The sequence below is a fragment of the Delphinus delphis genome, chromosome 7 (genome assembly GCF_949987515.2).
Source record: "Delphinus delphis chromosome 7, mDelDel1.2, whole genome shotgun sequence".
Taxonomy (NCBI): domain Eukaryota; kingdom Metazoa; phylum Chordata; class Mammalia; order Artiodactyla; family Delphinidae; genus Delphinus; species Delphinus delphis.
The window spans coordinates 343674-369548 of NC_082689.1; the positions used below are offsets into that span (position 1 = coordinate 343674).

At 59.9% G+C, this 25875-nt stretch overlaps 1 protein-coding gene across 4 annotated transcripts; it reads right to left on the reverse strand.

Annotated features, from left to right (window-relative positions):
* Positions 1-1856: 1856 nt before the first annotated feature.
* D2HGDH (D-2-hydroxyglutarate dehydrogenase) lies at positions 1857-23608 on the reverse strand. Of its 4 annotated transcripts, XR_011246534.1 has the most exons (11): positions 23564-23608; positions 22043-22410; positions 17142-17199; positions 15562-15701; positions 14645-14838; positions 13343-13511; positions 11246-11389; positions 9810-9952; positions 8361-8526; positions 4882-5059; positions 2916-3041 (listed from the first exon to the last, which is right to left on the reverse strand). XR_011246534.1 is itself a non-coding variant. In XM_060015756.1 (10 exons), the coding sequence occupies exons 2-10, from the start codon at positions 22398-22400 to the stop codon at positions 2782-2784; spliced, it is 1632 nt and encodes a 543-aa protein (XP_059871739.1). In that variant the 5' UTR covers positions 22401-22410; positions 23564-23608; the 3' UTR covers positions 1857-2781. The 4 variants fall into 4 exon arrangements, 3 of the variants coding, with proteins under 3 accessions (XP_059871739.1, XP_059871740.1, XP_059871742.1); XM_060015756.1 differs by lacking the exon at positions 4882-5059 and having other exon boundaries at positions 1857-3041; XM_060015757.1 differs by lacking the exons at positions 4882-5059; positions 23564-23608 and adding an exon at positions 23176-23476 and having other exon boundaries at positions 1857-3041.
* Positions 23609-25875: the final 2267 nt, after the last annotated feature.

A 25875-nucleotide genomic window follows, 5' to 3' on the forward strand; every position in this document is an offset into this window, starting at 1 on the left:
AGAAGGGAACCATTGCTGGTCAAGGTGGTGCAGAGGAAACGGCATGTCCCACCCCAGCTGCTGTGGGCCCTGAAACAAGGCCCCTGGCCCGCGGCGCCGCACCCCAGGCCTCGTCACCGGCAGGAAATGCCTGGTGTGTGCCTGCCTTCTGTGACCCGCCACTGCCACCTCCTCCAGCCAGGGCGCTGGGCAGGGCAGCCCCGGCTCCGTCCCAGAAACAACTGGGAAATCACCAGCCTCAAACCTGGCTTCCAGAGGGTCAGAAGCTGAGCACCACAGGCCATCCGCTGACCTTGGAAGGATGGAGGACAGACAGGCGAGCCACCAGGGCTCTCGGGAGCTCCATCGTGCTGAGTGCCCAGCCGCGGATGACGGAAGAGGGGACAGAGCCAGCCATAGGGCCAGCGAGGCTGGAGGGACCCACTGCAGGGCCCCCCAGGCAGGCCCTGGAGCCAGGCGAGGCCACAGGCAGCCGACAACGGGTGGGGAGGGGACCTGCATTTTAAATCCTGGCAGAGAGCAGGAAGGGCCAGTTGGAGGCAGTCACGGGTGTCCCGACACGCCCGCCCTGCTGGGCTGGCGTGGGGGCTGGAGATGGGCCCTGGCCCGGGCCCTGAAATCACGCTGGGGCCAAGACACCCCAAGAACACCCACCTCCCCCAGGGTATGTCCCACCCGCAGCCAGAGGACCCTGGCCGGGCAGGTGGACCCGGGCCAGCCGCGTCAGCAGGGGCAGGGGCTTGTGTCCCCTTCGGAGCAGGCTCTGCTGGGGCTGCCCCTCTCCTGGGTGACAGAGGAGGGGACCGTGGATGCAGCCCATGCCCAGCCTCACCCATCCAGCCCAGCAGCAGCCACGGGACCTCTGAATCAGTTTGCGCCTGGCTTGTTCACGTTTTATGGGAGTGTACGTGCACTTGGCAAAAAACAAAAAAGGCAAAGCATCCCAAAAATATAGAAAATGATACCCCTCCCCACCCAACCCGGCCTCCAGGCGCCCAGAGTGAGTCCCAGCTGCGGTCTTGACACGCAGGAAGGTTCTGTTTGAACCGGCTTCCAAGAGTCGATGGCCTTTCTCAGAAGCAGGAGGTGAGCTGCCCCCTCTGTCCCCTCCTCTGGCCGTCCCTCTGTCCAGGGGCCACAAAGGCACACACCCGCCTCCTTCTCAACAGACACACGGCCAGCGACACGGCCACTGACTGACACCACCTGCAGACGGTGCTCCGTGCATGGCCTGGGGACACGCCAGCACGTGCATGTGTGCACGTGTGCCGTTTGTGTGCAGGTGTGTGAGCGCGTGTGCACGCGCACAGGTGGGCCCTGAGGGGCGAGCCCCAGGAGTAAACCGCAGGGCCAGTGGATACCACTTCACTTTTTGACACTTCGGGGGCCAGCTTATCCTTCAAGGACATGGAGGGGTCCCCCTGCCACTTGCTCCCTCCCACCCCCAGTCACTAGGCCACCTTCTCGAAGCCCTACCCTTACTCTAGCAGGAAATGCCTCAAAGTTTTAGGCCCTCTAATAATCCATGCATTACTTTAATTCTCCAAAAACAACTTGCTTAGTCCTAAAACTTTTTATAGGAGGTATCTCTGCATCACAAAGCCCCTCACTGCACATTACCCACGTAAGACCACGCCTCAGCGGCCCGATGAGGCGGGGCTCCAAGCCACACAGTGGGGGACAGGGACGGGGGATGTGGCATGGGGATGGGAGACGGGGACAGGGATGCCCTGTCCCCACACACAGACTGCCAGGCCCCGGGTCGCTGACGCTGGGTGCTTGAGGCGCAGGGTACACGGGCACTTCCCCTGGGCTTTTATGAGGTGGTTTTTCTAAGAACAGAAGGAAGGAGAGTATCGTGATTTATTCCCACTTTTACTGGAAGTTCAGGGCAGCCAGAAACAGAAAACGTGTCCGGCCTCCCAGACTGTCTGCACAGCCCGAGCAGCTGCCCCAAGGACCAAGGTCAATGGGGAGGACCCGGTCGGGGTGACTGAAGATGCTTGTGCCGGGCGGGGCTTCTCACCCGGCACTACTGACATTCGTGGTCAAAGCAGAACCGCAAGGACACATCACAGCAAACCACCAAGCGCAAGAAGCCAATGCCTGTCTTCCAGCAACGGTCTTGCCAACCCACGGGCCTCCTGGGAAACGGGGGAAATGACACCTTCCACGGCGGGGGCATTCCTGTCACTGGCTCAAATGCGACTAAAAGTCATCCGTAAAGCGCCCAACGGCCCGGGCTCTGCTGGTCAGAGCTCCGCGTGGACCCACCTCACGGTGCTCTGCTGCCCACATGGAGTCCACCACCTCTGCCCAGGGCACCTTGGAGGCTCACGCTGTGTGGGGACCAGCGGAAGGACCACGCGTGCCCCCTCCCAGAGCTGCACCCCACAAGGTGGAATCCCAGGGGCCACAGGCAAAGCAGGGGCGACCTGGTCTATTCTGATTGGGCAGAATGGCTCACCCACCTGGCCTGTCCAGGACCTGCAAAGGGACGGAGTGCCCGCCACGAGGATGGAGTGAGGACGGGGCAGCCCTCTCCACTCGGCCCACCCAACAGAACCGGCAGAGCACCCGGAGGAATCCTGCCGAGAGCCACGTGCCCCAGGCTCCACAGGGCCAGCTCCCCACCGCCAACCACGGGCCCGGGCACCCCGCCTGCCACTGGCTCCGTCGAATGGAGGCCCTGTGAGCCCACGCCAGGCCTGCGGGAGCGCCCCACAGGCAAAGCCAAGGATCGAGGCCCCCTCCCGAGTCTCCCGCTGACCGTAGCGGGCGTCAGGTGCGGGTGGGCAGCGTCTTGTAGGGGTTCAGGATGCCCTTGGGGTCCAGGAGGGCCTTGAGCTGCTGCATGAGCTGCAGGGCCTCAGGTGGCTTGCTGTAGCCAAGGACGTCCTTCTTCTTGAAGCCCAGGCCATGCTCGGCACTGACGCTGCCCCGCTGCCTGGCCGTCCACTCGTACACGTAGGGCTCCAGGGTGCGCAGCAGCGACGGGCTGAAGGCCTCTGCCGTCACGTTGAGGTGCAGGTTGCCGTCCCCTGGAGGGATGCGCAGGTCAGGCTGGGCCCCCCTTTCCCGAGAGCCCCCAGCCCCGCCCCTGCCCTGCCTGAAGGCCACCGGAGGAGTGCCGGCCCCACCCACCTCTGCCCTCACAGCCGGCTTCCAGACCTTCACGTCACTGGCCACTGACCTGCTGGTGACCACTCCCCTCCTCTGGGGGCTGCAGCTCCCTTGGCTTCACATACGTTTCTCTCCAAGTTCTCCCCAGCCCCCCATCTCCACCCGCACAGTCTAACCTCCAACCCCTCCCTGAGGGCTCCAGACTGAGAGGAACGAACACCCACCCGACCTGCGAGAGCCCCAGGCTGGACCACCGATGCCTCCACAGACCTGGGTCCCCAGTGCCCAGGAGGTCTCGGACCAGGTGACCTGGGGGCCTCTGACCCTGTGGCCTGGGGCTTCTTAGACCCCCTCCCTCCATGTACATTTGTCAAATGCAGGGAGCAAACCAGGGATCCCTCTCCCACCAAAAGTGGTTCCCACTGATACCCTCAGGGTGAAGGCTCTGAAAACAAGGGCCTTTCCCAAGGGAAACACTGCGGGGGGCGGGGGGGAGATAAGCTTATGTCCACTGACACTCAGATATCCACACCAGCAGCCAGCCTGCATCCCCAAGGCCATTCCTGGCTGCGGGCTGGGACCCAGCCCCACTCCCACCCTCCCCACCTTCTGCACAGGCAAATCACCCCAACTCGGCCTCAAATAATTCCCACAGATACAAGCCTAAGATACATGAGCCCCAAATTGCAAACACACAGAAAAGAAACCATGATGACCAAGACCTGCAAGGACCTGCGACCTGGTGATTTCCAGAAACGGAAATAAATGTTTCACGTGTTTAAAGAAATGAGAGAGAAAAAAATATAAGACACTGACCAGGGAAAGCTTTTAAATACCCAGGCTGATCTTCTAGAAATGAAAAATACGGTCACTGAAATGTCAACAAGCAAAGAGAGATTAATGAAATGGAAAACAAATCAAGCACACAGAGGATCAGAGCTACAGACAACAGGAAAGACAGACAGACGCGTGGGGACATCGTGAGCCCTCGACTGAAGCTCCAGAAAGAAGGGGCGGGCGGGGAGAGACGATATTTGCAGAGACCACAGGGGAGCGATTTCTAAAAGCCAAGCCCACCAGACCCCAGCAGGGCATGCCAACGCTCACCTAAACCAAGCAGAGTGAAGCCCAGGAACCCCGAGGAAAAGGGAAAGATCTTAAAAGGAACAAAAAGGAAAAAAATGGACTCCTTTCAATGGAACCACACTCGCTGACAGCTAACTTTGCAGCAACAGAAGTCAAGACGGCAGAATGATGTCTTCAGTCTGCAGAGAACAGAACTGTCAACAGAGAATTTTGAAATCCATCGGAAAAAAAAACACCGAAAAACAAAATTCATACATTTTCAGGTAAATGAAACCCGAGACATGCTGTCACCTACTTTCCCACACTAGAGGCAATTCTAAAGGCAGGGCTGTGACCCCAGGTCAAAGAAGGACCAGAGGTGTGGGTGAGTCTAGACAAACACTGACCTCGTGGAGTAATAACAACAGCACTGCTGCTATCTGGGGCTAAAAAACACAATGGAACACACTCCAAAACACAGTGTGTGACCAGGAGCAGATGGTGACACCAAAATGACAGGGTCCCAAGTGCTGATCAGGGCTTTCAGGGAAACAGAACCAGTAGGACACCTGCAGATGCACGCAATGTACAGAGTGGGGGTTGGGGGGAGGGAGAGGGCTAGGAGGATGGAGGGACAGAGAGAGGTCAATTTTAAGGAACTGGCCCACGACTGTGGGGATGTGGGAGTCCAACCTGCAGGGCGGACCAGCATCTGGAGACCTGGGGACGAGCAGACGCTGCAGCTCGAGTCCAGAGGCTGTGGGGAGAATCCTCTCCCCGTCGGGGGACATCTGTATCTTCCTCTTCAGGCCTTCGACTGCTTAGATGAGGCCCACCCACATCATGGAGGGTAATCTGCTTTACTCAAAGTCTGCCAATTTAAATGTTCATTTCATCTTAAAAATACCTTCACAGCAACATCTAGATTGGCGTCTGACCAAGAATCGGGGCAACACAGCCCAGCCAGGCTGACACACAAGATGAACCACCACACTGTCTGGTAGGGGGATCATGATACTGATTAACTTCCAACCCTGCTAAGGTAGGGCCGCCCTGATAAGGCTACAATTCTAGGGCTACTGCCGAAAGAATAGATAGGCACAATTCCCTCATTAGTAAATGGAAACAAGTTATACGAGAAAAAACACCAACCAAAAGAAGGTAATAAATCAGAGAAAAAGAAATAGAAGAAATGAAGGACAAACAGAAGGCCCAAAGTCAGACGAATCCAGGTCACTGAGTAATTACAGTCTATGTAAATTACAAAATATGCCACCTCAAAACAGCCTGCTTTGGCATAAGGATTATTTTGAGCTGAAGGCAACTGAAAAGAAATAGGCACAAGAAAAGCTCTCTGCCCTCCGTCCACCTAAAAGCAGGACACGAGTGTGTAAAGGTGTCCCCACATTCCAGCAAGGTCAGGGTACCCACCTGAGACAACTCTGGCCTTGGTCTACACAAGCCTCACGTCCATCAGCCTCCCTGTGTGTTTATGCACCTTCCCACAATTTGCTGCCTAGAAGTTCTGTCCTCTTTCTTCATCTGTACCATCTCCAAAGGTGTGCTGGTCTTTGCTAAGATGCCCTCTAAGTCCAAGTTCTAACTGAAACCAAGCAGGACCCTGTGGGCCTCCTGCGCAAGGGAGCCTCTCTGTTCTGCCTCCATGACCTTCCCTGAGCTCCAAAGGGCAGATTCGAACAGCTGCTAATCAGGGAAGGGAGGGGAGGCAGAGACAAGGGAGGGGCGGCCAGGAAACAACAGCGCAGCCTTGGGCCAGGGTCCTGGTCCCTCCTCAAGGGACACACAGAACAGTGTATTTGAGCTCTTTACAGAACTAAAACCCCCAACAAATGGAAGATGTCAGCATTCTTCATTCCAGAAAAGACCACCTGAGGCCAGATCAAAGGCGCGCAGGCCCTGCACACACAACCTAATCTCGTCAGCAACCCCACCCTTGAACCATGGCTATAAAACTCCTCACCAAAACCTCCCGGGTTGGGACCCACAGTTTTTCAGGGCACAAGCCCACTGTGTCCCCCTCTGCCTGGCAAAGCAATAAAGCTATTCTTTTCTACTTCACCCAAAACTCTGTCTCCGAGATTCCATTCGGCACCGGTCACCGAGGCCGAGTTTTCGGCATCAAACTGACAGCCCGCATCCCCTATCTTCAGAATTAGCAGAGGCACCAGGAGAAGCAGAGGGGTCTATTGTCACAGCGAGAGCTCCTCTCGGCAGCCGACAGCCGAGCACGTTCCAGGAAAGGGGCGGCACAGAGTGCACTCTTTACCTGGAGGGCCTGCAGGGAGCACACTCCTCTCAGGCACCCACCGAACGGACATGGAAACTGGCTGCACCCTGGGCCAGGGACACGCTGCAACTGAAGATGAGTTCCACCCAGCTCTCTGCCCACAGCACAGTCAACAAGCCCATGATCTTTAAAATGGCTAGAAAACTCCCATATGTTTGGAAATTTAAAGACACAATACTGCCTACCTCATGGGTCAAGGAAGCAATGACAATGGAAATGAGAAAATATTCAGACCCGAAAGATAATGACAGTGCCATCAGACAGGGTGGGACCTGGGGCTTCCCTGGTGGCGCAGCGGTTAAGAATCCGCCTGCAAATGCAGGGGACACGGGTTCGAGCCCTGGTCCGAGAAGATCCCACATGTCGCGGATACAACTAAGCCCGTGAGTCACAACCACTGAAGCCCGCACACCTAGAGCCCATGCTCCACAACTAGAGAAAGCCTACACGCAGCAATGAAGACCCGACGCAGCCAAAACATAAAATAAATAAATAAATAAATGTAAAAAAAAAAAAAAAAGAAAAGAAAAGCACTAAAATCATTAACTTCAGCGGTCTGCTTTTCGTGATTAGCAGTAATATTTTGATATTCGACTACAAAAACTCCTCTATATCCTGGTTCCTCCTTTGCCTCTTTGACGCCGTCCCTCCAAGCTATCTGACAGGTTGCCTCCCATCCTATGTCCTCAGTATGGTCCCCGAATAAAACTTAACTTACAACTTTTAGGTTGTGCATTTTTCTTCAGTCAACAGAGACAAGAAACAAACCAAATGAGCAGTTAAACAGCCCCCCTCCGCAAAGGCTGGACATGGCACAAAGGAAAAGAGGGATAATATGAACAAGGTAATGCCAATACACTCGAAGGCTTAGAAGAGATGGACTAATGCCCAGAAAAAAAATTACCACAACCAATTCTGAAGAAAAGGAAAGCTAGGAGAGCCCTCTAGTTGTTAAAGAAATTTCTCTGTAGTCAATCCCACTCCCCCGCAAAAAAATACCCACAAAAACCTTCAGGCCCAAATACCCTCATTTACAAGTTCTACCAAACATTCAGGGAGAAGGTAATTCCAACCCGACAGACTCTGCCAGAGACGACCCCCAAATCGTTTTAGGACTTTGAGACCAACATCCAGCCTGGACAGAAGAAAGAAGCCTTACAGGACAGGAAGGAGAAAGCCCTACACGGGATAAGTAAACGGGATCAAACAAGACACAAAAAGGATTGTGGCCACGCTGGGCTTATCCTGGGACACAGGCCCACTTGCCCTCAGAGGTCTGGAGTGATGAGCCTTGTTGGCTGGTCAAAGGAAAACCAGCACTGGGCACCTGGGCAGACCCAGGAAAAGCATTTGACAAATCCAATGTTCCTCCTCAATTCTTGAAAGTGGAATCCCTCCACTCAAGCGTTCAGAGCGATGCTGGGCCAGGGCCAGGCCTCCACCGTGTGACCCTTACCGCACCTCTTCAGACCCTCACAAGCCCAGGAGGCACTGTTGAATCCCGCCCTGGAGACATGGACGGAGGCCCCAGCACACCTGCCCTGTGGACGGGGCTCTGAGACGCCCAGTTCCAAAGGCTGCCGGGAATGAAGGGGAATGAAACAGTTCCTTTCATTTTGCATGACTTTTCTGCAAAAAATCATTATCTGAACTGCTTTTAAGATCCTTCTGTCTGAGGAGGGAGGGGTGAGGCCCCTTCATCAAACCCCGAGACCCCCGCGTTCAGGGCCCACCTCCCACTGGCCCAGCCAAGCCCAGACCTTGCGCTCTGCCTCCAAGACGGCCCCAGAGACCGCGTGGCGAGGACGCGGGTCCTTCCCCCTCCTGGCCCAGGGTCTCCACCCGCACCGCGGCCCGCGCTCACCCAGGTGGCCGTAGCCCACCACGTGCTTGGCGTGCAAGCCGAGGCGGGCCCGCAGGTCGCTCACGAGGTCGTAGAGCCTATCCAGGGGCAGCGAGAGGTCGTACTTGTACACGTAGCCGTCCCGGCTCAGGGCCTCGGTGATCCTCTCCCTCAGGGCCCACAGCATCTGGAAGTGAGGGGACGGGCACGGTCACCTGCGGCGGGCAGGGCAGCGATGCTGCGTTGCTGTGGGGTGACCGCGGGGTCGCGAGGCGAGGAAACCCTCTGGGTGACAGAAACGTTCTGCGTCGTGACAGGTGTGTGGCTTCTGTCCCAGAGTCCACATGGGACAAGGTCCCCGAATGAGGCCACGGGCTGGCCCCCGGGACCCAGGCACCCAGGGCCCCTCTCGGGACAATCAGAACTGATCCCCCATGGGGCCCCAAGCGAGGGTCGGGGGAGAGCAGGTGCGGGAGGACCATGGCAGACAGGGGGACATCCCGGGCCTGGGCTGGGGGACACGGGGAAGGACTGAGGGAGCAGAGAGGCAGGGCGGCCTCATCATGGTCACGCTGTCCTTCGCGAGAACGCCTTCCCTGTCGCATGAGAGAACAGAGGGCCTGGGAATGCCCGTCCCACTTGGGCCTCATCCCTGCCCTGCCCTAAACCCCCCACTCCCCATTTCAGGAAACCTCTCGGCAAACCAACCTCCTCGGCAAGGCAAAAACTCCTTTCTCTTGCTTTTTTAACATACCCCCAGTGCAATGATCACCCCTGAAATAATAACAATAATTCCTCGCCACCGCGGAACATCCGGGCAGCGTCCGGATCTCCCCGGCTCTCTCACAGACTTCTACAGCAGAGGGTCACTCAGCACCTGCTGCCCGCACACACCTGGAGTCCAGCCACATCCCTGCACGGCCGGCCTGAGCCGGCCGGTCCCGCCTGTCCCCTGTGCCCAGAGGCTCCTCGAGCCCCACTCATGTCCATCACGTCCTGGTGCAGCCCCAAGTCCTGCTGCCCCCTTGTCTGCCCACTCCCTCTCACTGTGCTCCAATCCCACCCTCTCCAGAAAGTTCTGTCTGGAACACGGCAGGCACCAGCCCCCTCAGGGCCTTTGTGCACCGCACAGGTAACTCACTCCCCACCCCGCATCCATCTGTGCTCAAAATGTCCCTTCAGGGACTTCCTCCTGACCCCTCACCCACCCAGGAAGGATGCTGGCCCAGCCCCCTCCTGTGTCACCCAGCTGGGCCCCTGGCACCGACGTTTGAGAACGGGGCTGTGGAGCCAGCAGCCCAGACAGGGCAGGACCAGAGGGGCCACCGAGACAGGTGGCACCAACCCCCAGGGATGGGGCACCCAGCCCAGACAGATGGCCCGGCTGGCGACACGTGCTCACGCTCAGCCACAACCCACAATCTAACTGCAGGCGTCACGGGAAGGACGAGGGCCTCAGCCTTCACACACCTTGATCCTCCTCTGATCGGTGGCCAGGGTCCCGTCGGTCACCAGCCCCGAGCCCAGCACCTGCTCCAGGAAGCCGCTCAGCTTCTCCGCATCGTGCCCCGCCCTGGAGCCCGAGGTCTCGATGAGGACGTAGAACGGACTTTCTGGAGGGGGCAGAGGGAAAGCGGAGGGGAAAGCAGTTGGCCAAGAGCTAGGACAGGTCTAGGCCAGCCGCAGCTCTGGTACCCCTGACGGCGCTCATGTTGCCCACAGAGCAGCCGCTGGCTACTCGGGTTGAATTTCAGACAGTTTAAAAATAGGTCTTTCACTGTAAGAGAAGCCAGGCCCCCTGGAGACAGCACAAAGCTGTACTTTTGGTGCCTGGATGGGGTGGGGGCGCCCCAGGGACCCCTCTTACCAAACTGTGTGCTAAAGGGGAGGCCCAGCGCTTTGCAATGGCCGATAACACCCCAGGGGCCCTCCAACCATCCAGAGATCTTCTGTCCCTCCAGGGACCCTTCGCTCCCCACCCCCAGGGACCCTCCGTCTTTCCAATGGTCGTACATGTCTTATTTCTCTACCCTGGACAGATGGTTTCCTATTTTATACGAAAACAAATGCCTCAGTAAAAACTTAAAGCATAAAGTTCTTTCCACACTTATGACTATTATGGACTGAACTGTGTAACCGCCCACCCCAAATTCCCACGGTGAAGCCCTAATCCACCTCTTATGCGACTGTATTTGGAAATTAGGCCTTTAGGGATGTAATTCAGGTTAAATGAGGTCCTAAGAGTGGGGCCCTGATCTTTCAGGTGCCCTCATGGGAATAGGAAGACACTCCAGAGGTCTCTCCCACACACACACAGAAGACGCCCCGTGAGGACTTTCACCAGAACCCAACCCTGATGGAACCCTGGTCTTGGACTTGCAGCCTCCAGAACCAGGGGAAATAAATTTCCTTCTTTAAGGCCGTAGTGTTCTGTTAGGGCAGCCTGGGGTAAGACAATGATCATTTCTTCCGGGTCGATTCCAGAAGTGAAAATACCAAGGTGTACAGCTGCACGGACTTAGCCTCACACAGAGCGCGGACTAAAGACCTGGGCGTGACGAGCTCACTGGCAAAGCAGAACGAGCTGGCTGAGCTCCGAGGGCCAGCACTTCATGCGATGACACGTCTCCCAGTGCAGGAGCCGGGGGGGCGCCCCTGAGTGTGCATCTGGCTGTTCCAAAGACCCCAGGGCTACGGCACGACCGACAGCCTTTGACTGAACTCCGGGGGCGCACGTAAAACGAATTTCAGGGAGAATTCTGCTCTCAACAGCTACAGGGACGCCGGAACCGTGGCGACGCTCCCTGCCACCTCCTACTTCACGGACGGGACGGAGGCTCCGATCAGCCCACACATCAAATGGCACAATAGGGGCGGTGGGCGCTGCCAGTGGGCGGGGACAGTACCTTGCACGGGGCAGGCGAGATGGAGGTGGAGCCCGACCAGCTTCATGCACTCGGCGTCCATGAATTCGAATGCGGACAGGATCTCACCCAGCATGCCCCTGCAGGTGCAGAAGGTCTGCAAAACCTCAGCAAAGCCAGGACAGCCTGCAACAGACATGGAAAAAGGACAGTTGAGCTGGTCATGCAGAGGCAGGGCCTCACCTACGGGCCCACCTGAGCCCCCTTTCAAGCAACAAAACCAACCCGTCTCCTGGCAACGGCGCTGCTGAGCTGGGCAGCCTCGCAGAGCGGGACAAGCCACCCGGGTCAGCCACCACGTCGTAGGTCACAGGCATCGAAGAGGAAGAGAAAAGGCTGCCTGAGAGCCCCGACGCTCAGGAAAGCCACTTGGAAAGTCCACAAACACAGGGCCAGCAACGGGCCGCCCCGGAAAACGGCTTAGCTGTGCGTCTCTGACAACACCCAGGGCCCAGCAAGTCATTCAAGGCACATGTACTGACCCCCGAGCTCCCCGTGGTGCCCCGGTGCCTGGAGCTGACCACCAAGCGGCCCAAGGCAGAGAGGGGACGTGGATATGTCAGCAGGCCGGGAGGGGTGGGCACACTTGGCCTTTCAGGGCAGGGATGGGAAGGCACTGAGAGGTCGTGTGGAGGTCAGGGAGGAGGGTCTGGAGAGAAGATCCCGCGAGTGAAGCTCAGGGGCTGAGGCCCAAGGGACACGTGCAGGACGCCCGGCTGGACCCCTGGCTGGACATGGCGGGTTCGGCGATACACGAACCCCAGCCGCAGGGAGCGTTAGTGAACTGGATACAGATCAGAAGAAACCTTCCAGAGTGCATCACAGAGTGAGACAGGATGGAAACTCGGGCGCAGGGAAGACACAGGGAGGGTGGACAGATTGATAGGCTCTATCGTGCGTCTAATCGCAGTCCTGAGAGGCGAGCAAAACGGGGCAACCGCTGACGACGGGGGGTGGCAGGAAACTTATGGAAGTGGGAGAACCAAGCCATGGGTTTAAGAAGTTCAGGAAACCCAGAGAGAAAAAGAAACGTACTCTCACACACGACATACCGAGACCCATAAAACGCCAAAGGTAAAGAGAAAATCTTTAAATCGGCCAAAGAAAAAGAGAGAGAGTCCCTCAGAGCAGCGGCAGCAGAGGACGGCTGGCTGGCGTCACCAACAGCCACGGAGCCACGCGGAGGGGCGCCCTCAACAGGACGAAAGGGCACAGATGCCAGCCTGTGCTCGCCAGAGTGTCTTCCAAGAATGGGGTGAAAGGGAGATGGTTTGGGACAGACTCAAAGCGAGGACTCAGCAGCAGGCGTCCACGACAGGAAACGACGGAGGACGTGTTCACAAGGCACGTGGCCTCTGCAGGAAGGCCTGACGCAGGGGACGAAGAAAATGGCACGTGTGGAAAATAACAGTAAAAGGACCACCAGAGACCGGAGACTGATGGGCTCAAGACGAGAGCCCGCGCGTGGTGGGAGCCACTGGGGCCCCTGCGTCCCGCCGCCGGGCAAGGTGCCGGGACCTCCCAGAGATGGGCCTCTGGACCAGCAGAGGAGCGGAGGCTGCAGTTAACCTAAGGCAGCTGAACGACGGCGGGAAAGGAGATGCAAACAGGTGATGGAGGGATCGGAACGAAGTAGACGTGAGCCCGCTTTTCAAGCCTGCTCTGAAGGGAAGCAGAGAACGTGAACGGCCGGCGAGGGAAACGTCCCAACGCCTTCGCAGAGACAGGTGGTCCAAGACAGGGGAGGCCAGCGGCTGGCTTACAGAGGGGACTAATTACTGCCCCCCCAACCCTGTGATGAACAGACTCATGCCCTTGATCTCGCGCCAAACCACATCATTTCCCTGTGAATCTTACTGCATAAGCTGCCTAAGTAACAAACGCCGGGTGGATAAAACGGGCAAAGCCCCAGTTTTGTTACAGAATAGAGTGTGTGCTCTGCCCAGACCCCACCGTGGACACCAACGAGGCCAGGTCCCAGACCCTTTGGAAACAGCGAGAAGCCCAGAGAAACAGGAGGGACCGCACACGGCAGCTCAGCCTGAGAACCCGCTCGAGAGGCAGACGGAGGGCACCTACCGAGGAAAGCCACATTCACAGCGCTGGGCTTGGGCGGACACAAGATGGACACGGCGGTGATGAACCCCAGGGTGCCCTCCGACCCGATGAAAAGCTGCTTCAGGTCATAGCCCGTGTTGTCCTTCCGCAGGGATGTGAGGCAGTTAAGGATGGTGCCGTCGGCCAGTACCTGGGAGGGAGCAGAGACGGGCACTCTTGCATCAGCCCACGGCCCCAACAGATGCCCTGGGGAGGCCGACCCAGCCCAGGGCACCCTGAGAAAGCTGAGCCAGTCATCAGCTCCTGCCCCACTTTGGTCCAGGAACACAGGGGTCCCTAGGGTGGCACCAGGCCGGAAGTCACCCCAACAGGCTGAAAGAGGGGCTTCTCTTCCCCGGGTGCAGTGACGATCCCCACCCCCACCACGATCAGGAACCTCAGGGCCCAGTTCTCAAGGGAAGCTGGCCCAAAGCAGGGCACACCTGGGGTGCCGGAGGGCGCACCCGGGGAGGAGTAGGGCAGAGAGTGGCAGTGTGTCAGGCCCCCCACCCCTGCCCTGCTCATCCACAGGCCCCGCAGTCATGCTCTGTAGGCCCGTCCTGAGTCTTGCTTGGTTCATTTAGTCAGAAGCTTAGTGAAACAGCTTGTGAAAATGAGAAAGTGAGTTACAATAAAAAATAACCGGCGTCCAGAGGACAAAGCTACAGGAACCTCGTGATTTAGCAGATGCAAGTCGTTCCCTCCTTGGGTAAACGGAGGGCCCTTGCTTTAGAAAGCCCTGAGGTGTGCTTCACAGACTCAACAGCCCTAGGGGTGGTGACAGTGGCGCCACGGGGCTCGTCTGAGCACGAGCTACCAGGAAGCTGGAGGGCAGAATGCTGCTGGTCCGGGAAGCTGCTCGGGCTTCCCACGGCAGCTCCTCACAGGGACAGGAGGGCAGCGGACACACCATCACCTCGTGGGAAGCCAGAAAGCGGGGTGCTTCGTGTAACCCCCAAGGCCCTGGTGGGACCGAGAGGAGACCGGGGCTGGTACAGTGGGAACCTGGATCTCCAGGCTGGGACAAGGCCCCATCCCCGAGGTGGCCTCGTGCACCTGCGCCACCCGGGGCCCAAGAGGGCAGCCCCCATGCTGGGCCTGCACCACCCCAGGTGTCTGCAGGGAGCAAGGGTGGACCTGACAGGGGGTCTCACCCAGAGACCTCGCATGCTGACCACTGGGAAAGTCAGCCACCCTGGGACCGACCTGGGGACCAGAGCGAGCCCAGCCAGGTGTCCCTGGAAGCAGGGCCAGCGCTGAGCTGCGACAGCGTCCCCAGCTCACCACTTCCAGGCCCAGGACCGTCCCCCGCAGCGAGCCGTATCGCAGCAACCGCAGGCCGCCTGCATTGGTCGCCACGTTCCCCCCGATGTGGCAGCTGCCCTTCGCCCCGAGGTCCAGCGGCACGACAAAGCCCCGCTCCTCCACATACCGGCTCAGCTCCTCCAGGACGCAGCCCGCCTGGCAGACCAGGACCCCTGCCAAGCAACCAGAGCGCCCGCGGGGACTCTCAGCTCAGGACCCCCAGAAGGGGCGTCCACCCGGAACCCGGGCGAGGAGGAAAAGGGGCGTGTCCCCCCTCCCTCCCCAGAAGATGCCTTCATGAGAAAAGAAAAACAACAGTGAGGCGAAATGGAGGAGAAACACGTCACATACACCACCCACACCCACACCCACACGCTTATTACGCCAGGGAGCCACAAGCGGAGGGCTGCTACAAGGCCGTGGCCCTCGACCGTGGGGGTGATTCTGCCCCTGGGGACACGTGACAATCCTGGAGGCGATCTGGGCTGGAGGGGCCGCTGGCATCGAGTGGGTGGAGGCCAGGGTGCTGCTCGACACCGCCCAGTGTCCCGGTGCCCCTGCCAGACAGCACGATCCACCCGTATGTCCTGCCCGAGGCACCAACTCGCCGTTGCTGAGCCCCGAGCTTCACGAGCACGGAGCGCCTTAGACGCCTTGCACGCCCCGGGAAGGGCCGGCACGGCCAGGAAATGTCAATCTGAAGGGGCCGCAGGAACAGGTCAAGCCCAGGGGGTGAGTCATCCCAGTAACCAACTAAATAACAACCCCCCTCCAGACGCACCCGGGGGCCCGGCTCGGGTGGAGTGGTGGTGGCGTCTGGGCCCCCCCCAGGCCCGGGTTCCCCACGGCCCAGCCCCGCAGCTGAGAGGGATGGTCCTGACGACAGCTGGCCTTACCAGACACGTTGTGGAAGCTGACGATCTGGTTCATGAGGGCGGTGGACACGATGATCTCATCAAAGACGGGGGTACTGCCCCCCACCATGCCCGTGTTGCCCCCCTGTGGGCTCACGGCCAGGTTCCTCTCATGACAGTACCTGGGACACGCACAGGACCAGCGTCAGGGCCCCTTTCCCACACCACCGGCCCAGGGGGACACTCTCGGGGCCCTCCTGCCGCAGCCTCGAGGGGGTGCCTCCTCGGTCCCCACGCACAGTGGGAGTCTGACAGGACAAACGTCCATCACACAGCCACCTGGGGAGCTGGCGGCCAGCATCTTCCCAGAGCACGGCTGAGGCCCCACGGCTGCCCTGCGATGCCAGTCCTCCAAGTACAGACAGTCCGAGCGACAGCTGCAGCCCTCCCTGTTACCTGAAGAACCGCAGCCCCCAGGCACTCGGGGCTCCCTCCCACCTCCACGCCCCACGTCTCCTCTCTCCTTTAACCTTGGCCGCATGCCCTTCCCTCGCCCACCACCCTCCAGACCTACGTCAGACTCATCAGTAGCACCTCGTCCCCAACCAGGCTCCCGCTGTGCAAAGGCCTGAAGCGACAAGCGCCCCATTGGGTCAGGATTTGGGCAGCAGGGCACGTGCCCCGAGAGGCAGGCTGCCCACGTGCGTCAAAAACGCCGCCTGCCGGGCTCCCCTGGTGGCACAGTGGTTGAGAGTCCGCCTGCCGATGCAGGGTACATGGGTTCATGCCCCGGTCTGGGAAGATCCCACATGCCGCGGAGCAGCTGGGCCCGTGAGCCATGGCTGCTGAGCCTGCGCATCCGGAGCCTGTGCTCCGCAACGGGAGAGGCCACAACAGTGAGAGGCCCACGTACCGCAAAAAAAAAAAAAAAAAAAAAAGCCACCTGCCATGCAGTCAGCCTCCAGCCGTGGCTCTGACAGAGAAGGCCGGGGCGCCCGCCCACCTGCCAGCTATTCTGAAGCACTGGACACACCTCAACGTGCCACCATGGGGACAGAGCACTCACAGGGCGCACACCTTCCATGCAATGACAGAGGCGTGGAAGAATAATTAGCAACAAGAAATGGGCACGGATATTGCCAAACGGAAGGGAAAAAAGACTCTGACACTGTAGATACAACGTGGTAACATTTAAAAACCCTCACCCCCGCGAGAAAGATGCTGAGCTAACACACCAAAACGTCACCGGTGGTTTTCTTTGAGGGGAAATTACTGGCTGCTTTCGCATTTTTTTTCTTTATGGTTTTGTACGCTTTCCAATTTTTCTATAATCAACACGAGAACGTATTGATACAAAACATCAAAGAGCACATTTCTCAAGAAAAGGCCCGTCTCCTTCCCTGCCCTGCCCTTCGAGTCTGCAGCCGCTCCCCACCCAAGGCCCAGCTGGTACCCCAAGGGTCCAAGATTCCGGGCTCAGCCCTGCTCAGGCTGGCACTGCCCCCGCCACCTCCCCGGCCCCGGTCACTGTCCATTTCACGGGGTCTGCCTGTTCTGTGTCCCGTGCCTGTGAGGAAACCATGGGCGAGCAACGCAGGAGGGAGGGTGGGCAGGGCGTGTACCTGAGGATGTGCGCCACCTCCTGGGACGTCCGGGGCCTCAGCAGCACCTTGCTGGAGCCTGCAAGACAGAAGCCGCGCGGTCACCCCGCGGCAGGGCTGCGTCCCACCTCCTGGCGGAGCTGGCCCACAAACCTCAAGGACCAAAACCCGACGGCAGGAGCGGCCCGTCTCCAGCTGGAGGGGGCGGAGGGCCAGCGGGTGGTGGTCTGTGGTCCTGAGCTGGGCCCTGGGAAGCAGGCTGGCAGGGCCCCAGGGTAGGGGCGTCTGCCCGCCTTCCCCACTGAAGGTTACTGGGTTTCCCTTGTAATTTAATACGGGTCTCGCGCAGAGACACTTGAGGCTACGTCGATACCCTGTCGCCCCGCAAACGGTCGCCTGTGAATCATCCTTACCTGAATCTGTTCTCAGGACAGGTACCAGAGGTGATGTTTCTAAATGCATCCATCCCCTTCCCTCTCATGTATTTGTGTCCTTGGCTATTTAATCACAGCCGGGCGGGCTCATGGGTTCTTAGGTTGTTCATTGGTTACAATTCTTTGCTGCCACGATTTATTTGATGTCCAGCGTGGCCTCGTCTGTCGGCATTGCTGACCATTGTCTCCAAGACAATCAAGTGTCTTCCCACCCTTTCAATTTTGTGGGAAGTATCAGTACTTTAAGTGGCTAAGAGGCTGCAGGAGGGCAGCAGGGCATCTAGCAGGTGTTCCTGCTGGCCAGCGATTTCATGGAGCTCTGAGAGCGGGCTGTGGTTGCTACCTTACCCTTTTTATTCTGAAAGCCATTTCTCACTTGCTGTTCATCAAATGGACTGTGCCTGCCCAGGCAGCTGGCTGTTTGGCACCCAGATCCTTCAGGACAGCACAGTCCAGGGACCCTGGTCACCCCCGAGGCTCTGTCGGTTTCACTCACACACTGTTTCTCAGCAACACCTGAGTGCCCACCCTCTGTGCCCTGTGATGGGCACAGAGAATAAAAACAGACGAGTTCTCCCGCCCCTGGGAAGTTTACTTTCTCACGGGGGAAAGGATAAGAAAACGGTCCAACGTGTTAATAAGGGGAGCCTACAAAGAGAACGGAGCACAGAGCAGAGAATCATCAGAGGCAACTCGGGGGAACCGCCCAGGACTGGAGGGAAGGAGCGTCCAGCCCGGACAGGCCGGGACGCGCAGGCCAGTGAGGGGACAGGTGGAAAGCCCGGCTGCACAGGCTCCGGACACCACCCCGCTGCGGCCCTCCTCCCTCTCAGCACCCTCACAGTGCTCTGGGGCTGTCCCTGCAGGGGGACCGCCCTGGATCCAGGCTCGCTCAGCACCCCACCCACCACCTGCAGCATCCCAGCGTTTCCAGGTGCCTCACCCCCATCCGCTTTCCTGGCCTCCTGAGCGCCCCGGCCTCCTGGCGCAGCTGCTCCGGCACTCCCGCCTCTTGTCTCTGCTTCCCCTGCAGCCCTAGGGCACTGACCCCTCTCCCTCCCTCAGGATGCCTCCGGGCTTGGGGTGCCAGAGGAGCCCTCCTCCCCTGGGGCCTCGTCCAGGCGCCCTCCTCACGCACACAAACCTGGCGGCGCCCCGGGTTCTCGGTCTCCCAGCGAGTCCTGGGGATGTCAGTGCCCACCGACCTCAGGGTCAGCACAGCATGCCCGGCTGCCGCCCCCTGCATGTGTCGTATGTCAGGGCTGCTTGCACACGACGGGGCAGAGCTGAGGCCCAGGACCTCCTGCCCGCCCTCTGCAGGAGCCTGCTGGCCGGGCCATGGAGACTGTCAACAGCAGGACTGAGACCTGGCCTCGGGGCGTCCAGTGGCCCGCAGAACAGGCTGCCCCCGCTCCAGCATCCGCACAACCCCTGGGACTGTGGCCCCCCGACGCTTCCTCGAGGACGTCCCTCCTGTCCCTGTGTCATCCACGTTTCCCTCTCCACCTGCTCATCCCCGATGACACCACAAATCTGCTGAGACGGCGCTCTCATCCTAGAACTAAAGACGAAAAGTCCCTTCACTTGACCCCCGAGCCCTGCAAGCCTCACCCACTTCTCTGACCCTCCTGGCCCCTCACACCCCAGGACCGGCTCCAGGGGCGCATGCATCCCCTTCACACCATGGAGAACCTCCCACGTGTCCCCAAGGATGCCCACGTGGCCCGTCTCAGCCTGTCCGTGCGGCCGCATCTGACCCCACGACCCCACCTCCCTGCCTTTCTTCCCCCGGCCCCTGGTGCCACGCCCCTTCGGCGGGCCCCTCGCCCCTCCACTGGACACAGCGGTCATCAGCCTCCTCGGAAGGCCGTTGCTTCCCCGCCCTAGACCTCAGACTAGCTTGCTCCACGGCCCGACAGGCCCCCTTGCGTGGCCACAGGAACACGTCCAAACCCAAACTCCTGGTTCTCCCTGCACAGATCCACCCTCCTCCGGTCACTCTCCGCATCAACTCAGCAGACGGGTCCAGTTTTTGCTACTGCTCAGGCCAAATGTCCCTGCGTGCCTGCCGTCGTTCCCTCACACCCTCATCCAGCCGTCAGCCAACCTCCCTTCCAGACACACCTGAGCCAACCGTTACTCAGCGGCCAGCCCCCCGCCCGGGCACCCGGGCCCTCACACACCCACTGCGGCCCCCTCCGCCGTGGCCCTCCGGCCGCACTCCCCATCAGCGGGCAGGAAAGGTCAGGACACACAGGGCCCTCGAGGCCTCGCTGACCCGCCCCTCCCCGACCTCCTCCCGCCAGCCATCCACTAGGGCCGCTCATGCGGTCTCAGGTCTCATGGCTCCTCCAAGGAGCCCAGTGCAGCCCTGCTCTGAGGCTTTGGCTGGCTGTCCCTGCTCTAGGCACGCCCTTCCAGAGGCTTTCCCAGGTCGGAGAAAACGGCCTGTGCTGGGGGGTCCTCCAGGGCGCTCACGGCCATGTGGAGCGCAGCCCAGCCCCTGCTCCTGCTGCCACCCCCAGGTCAGCCTCCTGTCCCTCTGCACATCCAGGGCCCCAGCCTTTCACTCGGTGCAGGCGCAAAGTTTGTAGGGTTAACCCATGAGCGAGTGGTCTAAGTTTTGAAGGAAGAAATGTTCAATAAGCTTCCATTTCAAATAAAATCTCACTTTTTAAGAAAAATTAAAAGACCCTAATCAGCTTTTGCTAGCTTACATTTTCTACGTAACTCTGAGATTAAAATGATCAAAAATTTAGACAGGCTTTCTCTCCAAAAGAAAGCCGCATAAAGGGGTATTTAGACAAAAATTCACCAAGTACCCCAACAGACGCCCACTGAGCAGCCGCTGGGCCCTGAGCCCTTGGACTCACAGCTGAGCAGGCCCAGCGCGGCCCCCCGAACTCAAGGAGACAGGAAGCCCGCAGGGGTCCTCCACATGGGCACGCAGGGCAGGCTGCCCACTGCCCAGCCCCCAGGTAGGTGGCTGATGGGGAGGAAGGCCCCCAGGAGACTGCAGCCGCCGCCGGCGCAGGACACCCCAGAGCATGGGCACGCGGGCCTCGGGGACGAGCAGGTGGGGCGCCCTGCGTAGGGCTGGGCACTGAGGTCTGTCCGCCCAGACAGTAGCACCAAGGTGGGACCGCGACCGGCCTGGCGGAGCGGGGGCGGGCATCACCCTCTCCGGCCTCCAGGATCACTGCCTGCTGGGCGGGGCCTCTCAGCAGGGCAGTGCCGCCCCTGTGGGCAGGGCGGGGCTGGACGCCCTTCCACTCGAGGGCGCCCCAGCAGAGAAGTAGAGCCGAAGGTTGTCCAACGCCTCGGGCCTCCCACAGGGGCAGGACCGCCCCGTTATCTGCGCCTCCGCCCCAGTTCCACTCGCTCAAGACTCTGCACTGTGGTTTGGAACCTCACTCGGAGGTTTTCCCGCCGGCAGCACAGCCCTCAGAGTGTCCAAGTCAACAGCACAGCACACCCTCCACTACTCTTTTTCAGTCCCGAGTACGCTGGATCCAGGCCCAGCCTGAGGACCTGGCCGCCCAACGTGTCCTGGAATTACAGGTTTAAATATGCCCCCACGTTGTAATTGCCTGTCTTCTAGCTCTCCTTAATATTGTAGCAAGAACATCACGGAAGTAGGTCACGTAATCTCTGAAATCATTTCAGAAGAGAACACAGGGTATTAGGAAATCTCTGTTATCAAGAGGGTGCGCTGGGTCCAGGAGGAGAAGCGCTGGTACAGTGGAGGAGAGGAAGCTGCACTGGGGAGAACAGGCCTCCCAGAAGATGCGTCCACCTCCCAGCAGATGCATCCACCTCCCAGAAGGTGCGTCCACCTCCCAGAAGATGCGTCCACCTCCCACCCCTCAGAACCCGCGAACGTGACCGTATTCGGATAAAGCGTCTTTACAGGTGTAATTAAGGATCTTTGAGATGAGATCATCCTGATTAGGGTGGGACCTCAATCCAAGGACAGGCATCCTCACAGGAGAATGGAGAGGGGACACAGGGGAGAGGCCATGTGAGGACAGAGGCAGAGACTGGAGTGATGCTGTCAGGAGCCGAGGTCTCCTGGAGCCCCCGAGAGCTGGAAGAGGCAGCCTGCACACCCACCGCGGCAGGTCACAGCGCAGGCCCCCTGGAGGGAGCCCTGCCCACGCCTGGATCTCAGACTCTGGCCTTGAGAACGGAGAGGATAAATGTGTCGTTTTGAGCCTGGTTTGTGGTTCTTTGTTACACAGGTGGCCCCGGGAGACTAATGCAGGCGCTGAGGGGAAGTGAGCAGTAGTTAACACACACACCCACCTCTGAGCAGCTGGCGGGGGGCGGGGGGAGGCGCTGTTTCATCTTTTAATGTGTAGACGTCGTGCATAAGAAAAGCGTTATGTGCCACCACCCAGAGCTCCTCACCGGCCTCACCTCAACTCACGCTGTTTCTCAAGCCCACCCACCCCGCCAAGTGTGAAGCATGAACAGACCCTTACTCACCCCGGACCGTCCTCAGCCAGTCCACATTGGGGGCCTCCAGCTCCTCTGGGTCTGTGATGACCCTGCCAGGGACGATGCGCTCCAGGGCAGCCAGGTCGTCCTCAGACACCACGGAGAAGGGCAGCCGCCGCACGGAGTAGCGCTCCCGGGTCAGCACCACCTCGGGAGCACAGGAGAATGCCGAGGAGCTGCCTCTTCGAACGAGGGGGCTGGTGCCCGTGGCCCCCCAAGGGCTGCCTGTCCCAGGGATCCTGGACGCCCCTGCCCATGTCCTCTGCTGTGCGGAGACTCCCTGAGGGCAGGCCGCCTGCCACCAGAAGAGCCACGCAGGCCGCCTGGGTGCCAGACGGGACATCATCGCTCCTGCCCTGAAAAGCAAGTGACTGGACCTGGAACTCTGGAATACTACAGAGCAACGGAAAGGGAAGCACCTGCTGGGAAGAGACCTCGGCAGAGCCCAGGCCCAGGAAAGGTCCAGAAACAGACAACACTTTCCACAGTGGTGGTGGCGGAGTGAGATTGGACCACCCGGGAGATGTGGGCTGGGGGGGGACAAGGGACACGAGGCCTTCACCCTGACGCAGTGTGCAGTCACCTCCTGACAAGTCACTGAGATGTACGCCCTTGGCTGAGGCCCCCCCTGGGTGTCAGCTTGTAACACCTGCAACAACCGTATCTCCCTTTCACCCCCCTTCCTTCAGAACAAACCAGGAGTTAAGGTGCTAAAAGGAAAGGGACAGATACCACTGAACTGTACACTTAAAAATGGTTAATATGATAAATCTTATGTTTCGTGGATATGTTACAAGTTTAAGAACCACGGAATCAAAGAAAGTGGGGGCGGGGGGAAGCTCCTCTGGCTGCCCACGGTGGGAGAGCCGGGATTCGCACAAACGCCACGCAGCCCTGCAGCCCCCCGGAGAGGCGGGAGGGGTGCAGCAGCCGTTTTCTGGATACTTCCACGTCACCTGATGCTCAGACAACCTGAGTCGGCACCGAGGGCGGCGTTCGCGCGTGGGTTCACACCCGCTGTGTGGCCCTGAGAAAACGAACGAGCCTCTCTGTGCCTTGATGCAGCATGTGCCTCACCGGTGGGGATGAGGATTAAATGAACCACGGACGGTGACCCTCACCGTTAGGGGGTACGCAGTACAGGTGGGCGAGCTCAGGAAAGGAACTCTCTGGGACCCCCGACGGGGACCAGGAGCTTGGGGCCACGGCCGTCGGGCCAGCCCACAGGTGACCACCCGGGGCCAGGAGGGGCCGCCCCGGCTGGGAAGCAACGGCTAATCGCGGTGGCCCCGGCGCACCCGAGGGCGCTGAGTCACCCCGGCTCTTCCGGAGGGGCCGGGGCGCGCGGCCTGCGCGATCACATGACGGGACCAGCCCGGGCGGTCGGACCCAAGGACCCCGCGGGCGCCCGCCGCGCCGCAATTGCGCGCGCCCGCCGCCCCGGACCCGCGCCCCGCAGCCCCGCAGCCCCTCAGCCCGGACCCCGAGCGGCCGCGCGCACGCACTCACGTCCGCGTCCCCGCCGCAGGCCTCGCGCCGCCGCAGCCAGAGTGGGCTGGACGGGCGGGACTGCGCCTGCGCCGGAGGCCTCCCGCCCCGCCCCCGCCCCCGGGCCCCGTCCCCGCCCCCGGGCCCCGCCCCTGATGCCTCCAGCCCCCTGCGCCCTGGTGCGCAGCTTGATCCAGCTTCCACGTGGGGTCAGCTGGCCTTGACCCGCCTTGGCACCGGCTAGTGGGGGTCCCAGCGCACCCTCCCACCCCTTCCACGAGGACTGGCCCCGGGTGAGAGCGTAACTGCTCACTCCTTCGTCCTACGGGCGGTCCCCAGGGGACTCTGGCTCACCCCCCTCCTCTGCCCCAGGGACGCCCTGGCCCCCACTCTGGCAGAAGGGCAGACATCTCTGCAGGTCAGGTACGCACTGCAGGCAGGCCGAACCCGAGGAGCTCCAGAAGCTGCCTGCCCAAGCATTCTTTAGTGATGGGGCCTCAGAGGAGCTGGGCTGGGTTGGTGACCCGGCCGCAGGAAGGCCTGAACCACACCAGGAGGGAAGAAGCCTCTCCGGCCTGCTGCCTCCTCCGGCCCCTTCAGGTTTGCACCTGCCCGGTGCTGGGCTGCCGTCTGCAGCTCCAGTGCATCCACCCAAGGGGGACAAAGGGAGGGGGGAAGCTTCCGGGCTGAGGGATGTTCCTCACCCCAGCAGCACGGGTGCCAGTTCCCAGCCGCATCACGTTCCCTCAGGGGTGCCCCAGCTCCATGGGGCACCCCTTCCCGGGGCTCCTGAGGCCCAGGGCCACCCAAGTAACACCTGCTCTAGGTGGCCGTGAGGCCGGCCCTCCTCCGAGCTCTGAATCCTAATCAGCGCCCCTCCTCCAAGCAGCCAAACCCAGACTCCAACTTCCTCCCCCTACCCTGCCCCCGCCCCTCGCCGACTTAGGGATGGCAGCCGCTTCCTCCAGTGACTGTTACCTCAGTGCTCCCTTTTTGCTCTTTCAGCCCTGGAATACCCTCAATTACATTGTTACAATAACTAACACAGTCCCTAGTACCCAGAGTAGAGTTCTCTTCCCACCCTCTGGCCCCCACGTGTCCTACCAAGGCATCTCCAGTACGTGTCTGGCTCATCAGTCCCAGAGTTCTTGGTGAGGCAGACAGGAGGGATGTTCTGTGGGATGCTAGGATGACGACCCGTGGCCCGGGGACTGCAGAGAGCGAGCATGTGTACGTGGCCCAAGGCAGGGCCGCGACGGTGTGCTGCCAGTTCGACCAAGTATCAACAGAACAAAGATTCCGGTGGTCCCTGCATATGGGCACTGGCCAGATCAACAACTACCTGCCACCTGCCAAGAGCGCACGTGCTGCTCTGGTAGCCATGCCCTGCCAGGAACAGCAGCTGCAGCGGGGTCTCACCCACATCTTCAGTAAACCATACTCCTTAAGACCTGCCCACCTCTTCCCAGGTAAGTTAATGGGGTGCGCTAGGAACATCACCCCTGACCTTCCCGCGAGGAGACATCCTGCCTTTGGATTATGCCCTGGCAGGGAGAGGACACTCCAGGCCTTCCACCTGGCCCTTCCTACCGTGACGACCCTCACTCCACAGGTCAACGTGGCCATCCTGCCAGCCATTACGTCTATTTCAATGACATACTCAGGCACTGGGAAGATAACCACAGAGGGGCCTGTGGACCCATCCAGACAAACATTACCTAACCACCTGATTGCCGTGGGCCCTCACTTTGACCAGACCAATGGCATCCTGGACCTCTGGGAATCAGCAACAGTGCAGATTAGCACCCCACCCCCAAAACAAAGAGCTGGTGCCTCCTTTTCCCAGGCAGGCAGCCCTGGTGTGCGTGGAGCAAGATGGTGCAGGGAGAGGAAAGTCACAGGCCTTCCTCCAGAGCCGAAGGCTCCCCTCCAGCCACGGACCCGAGTCTGTGAACCAGGCTTCATCTGGAAAATGGTTGCCTGGCGGTGCTCTCCCAACCCACTGTGACCAGGCTGGGTTTCTGGACCCTGACCGTTAGAACTCGTCAAGGGAACATCCTAAGAGTTGTTTAGTTCCCACAGGGCCTTGGCGCCCAAGCAGGCCTAGAGGGTGAAACTTCTGTTCCAAAGGAAGCGCCTTAAGCCTCTAGAAAGCAACCCACAGCACTCTAACCACTTTATCTTTCCTGTGAGCTTGGGGACCAACTTGTGACGCCACGACACAGCTGAGGCCCAAGGCTGTCCACCAAGGTGCGGCCGGGGGTCCTGCCCAGGCTGGTGGCAGTGACACACCCCCTCTGGTCCACTGCACATCCCCTTCAAAATGCCACACA

Excerpts from the sequence above, each read along its gene's own strand:
- D2HGDH (XM_060015756.1), bottom strand. The coding sequence starts at position 22,400 with ATGATGTCCCGTCTGGCACCCAGGCGGCCTGCGTGGCTCTTCTGGTGG. Across the intron at positions 15,702-17,141 it reads GAGGTGGCGCACATCCTCAG|GTACTGTCATGAGAGGAACC; the intron begins GTACACGCCCTG and ends TGCGTGTCCCAG. Across the intron at positions 11,390-13,342 it reads TGTGAATGTGGCTTTCCTCG|GCTGTCCTGGCTTTGCTGAG; the intron begins GTAGGTGCCCTC and ends TGTCTGTTGCAG.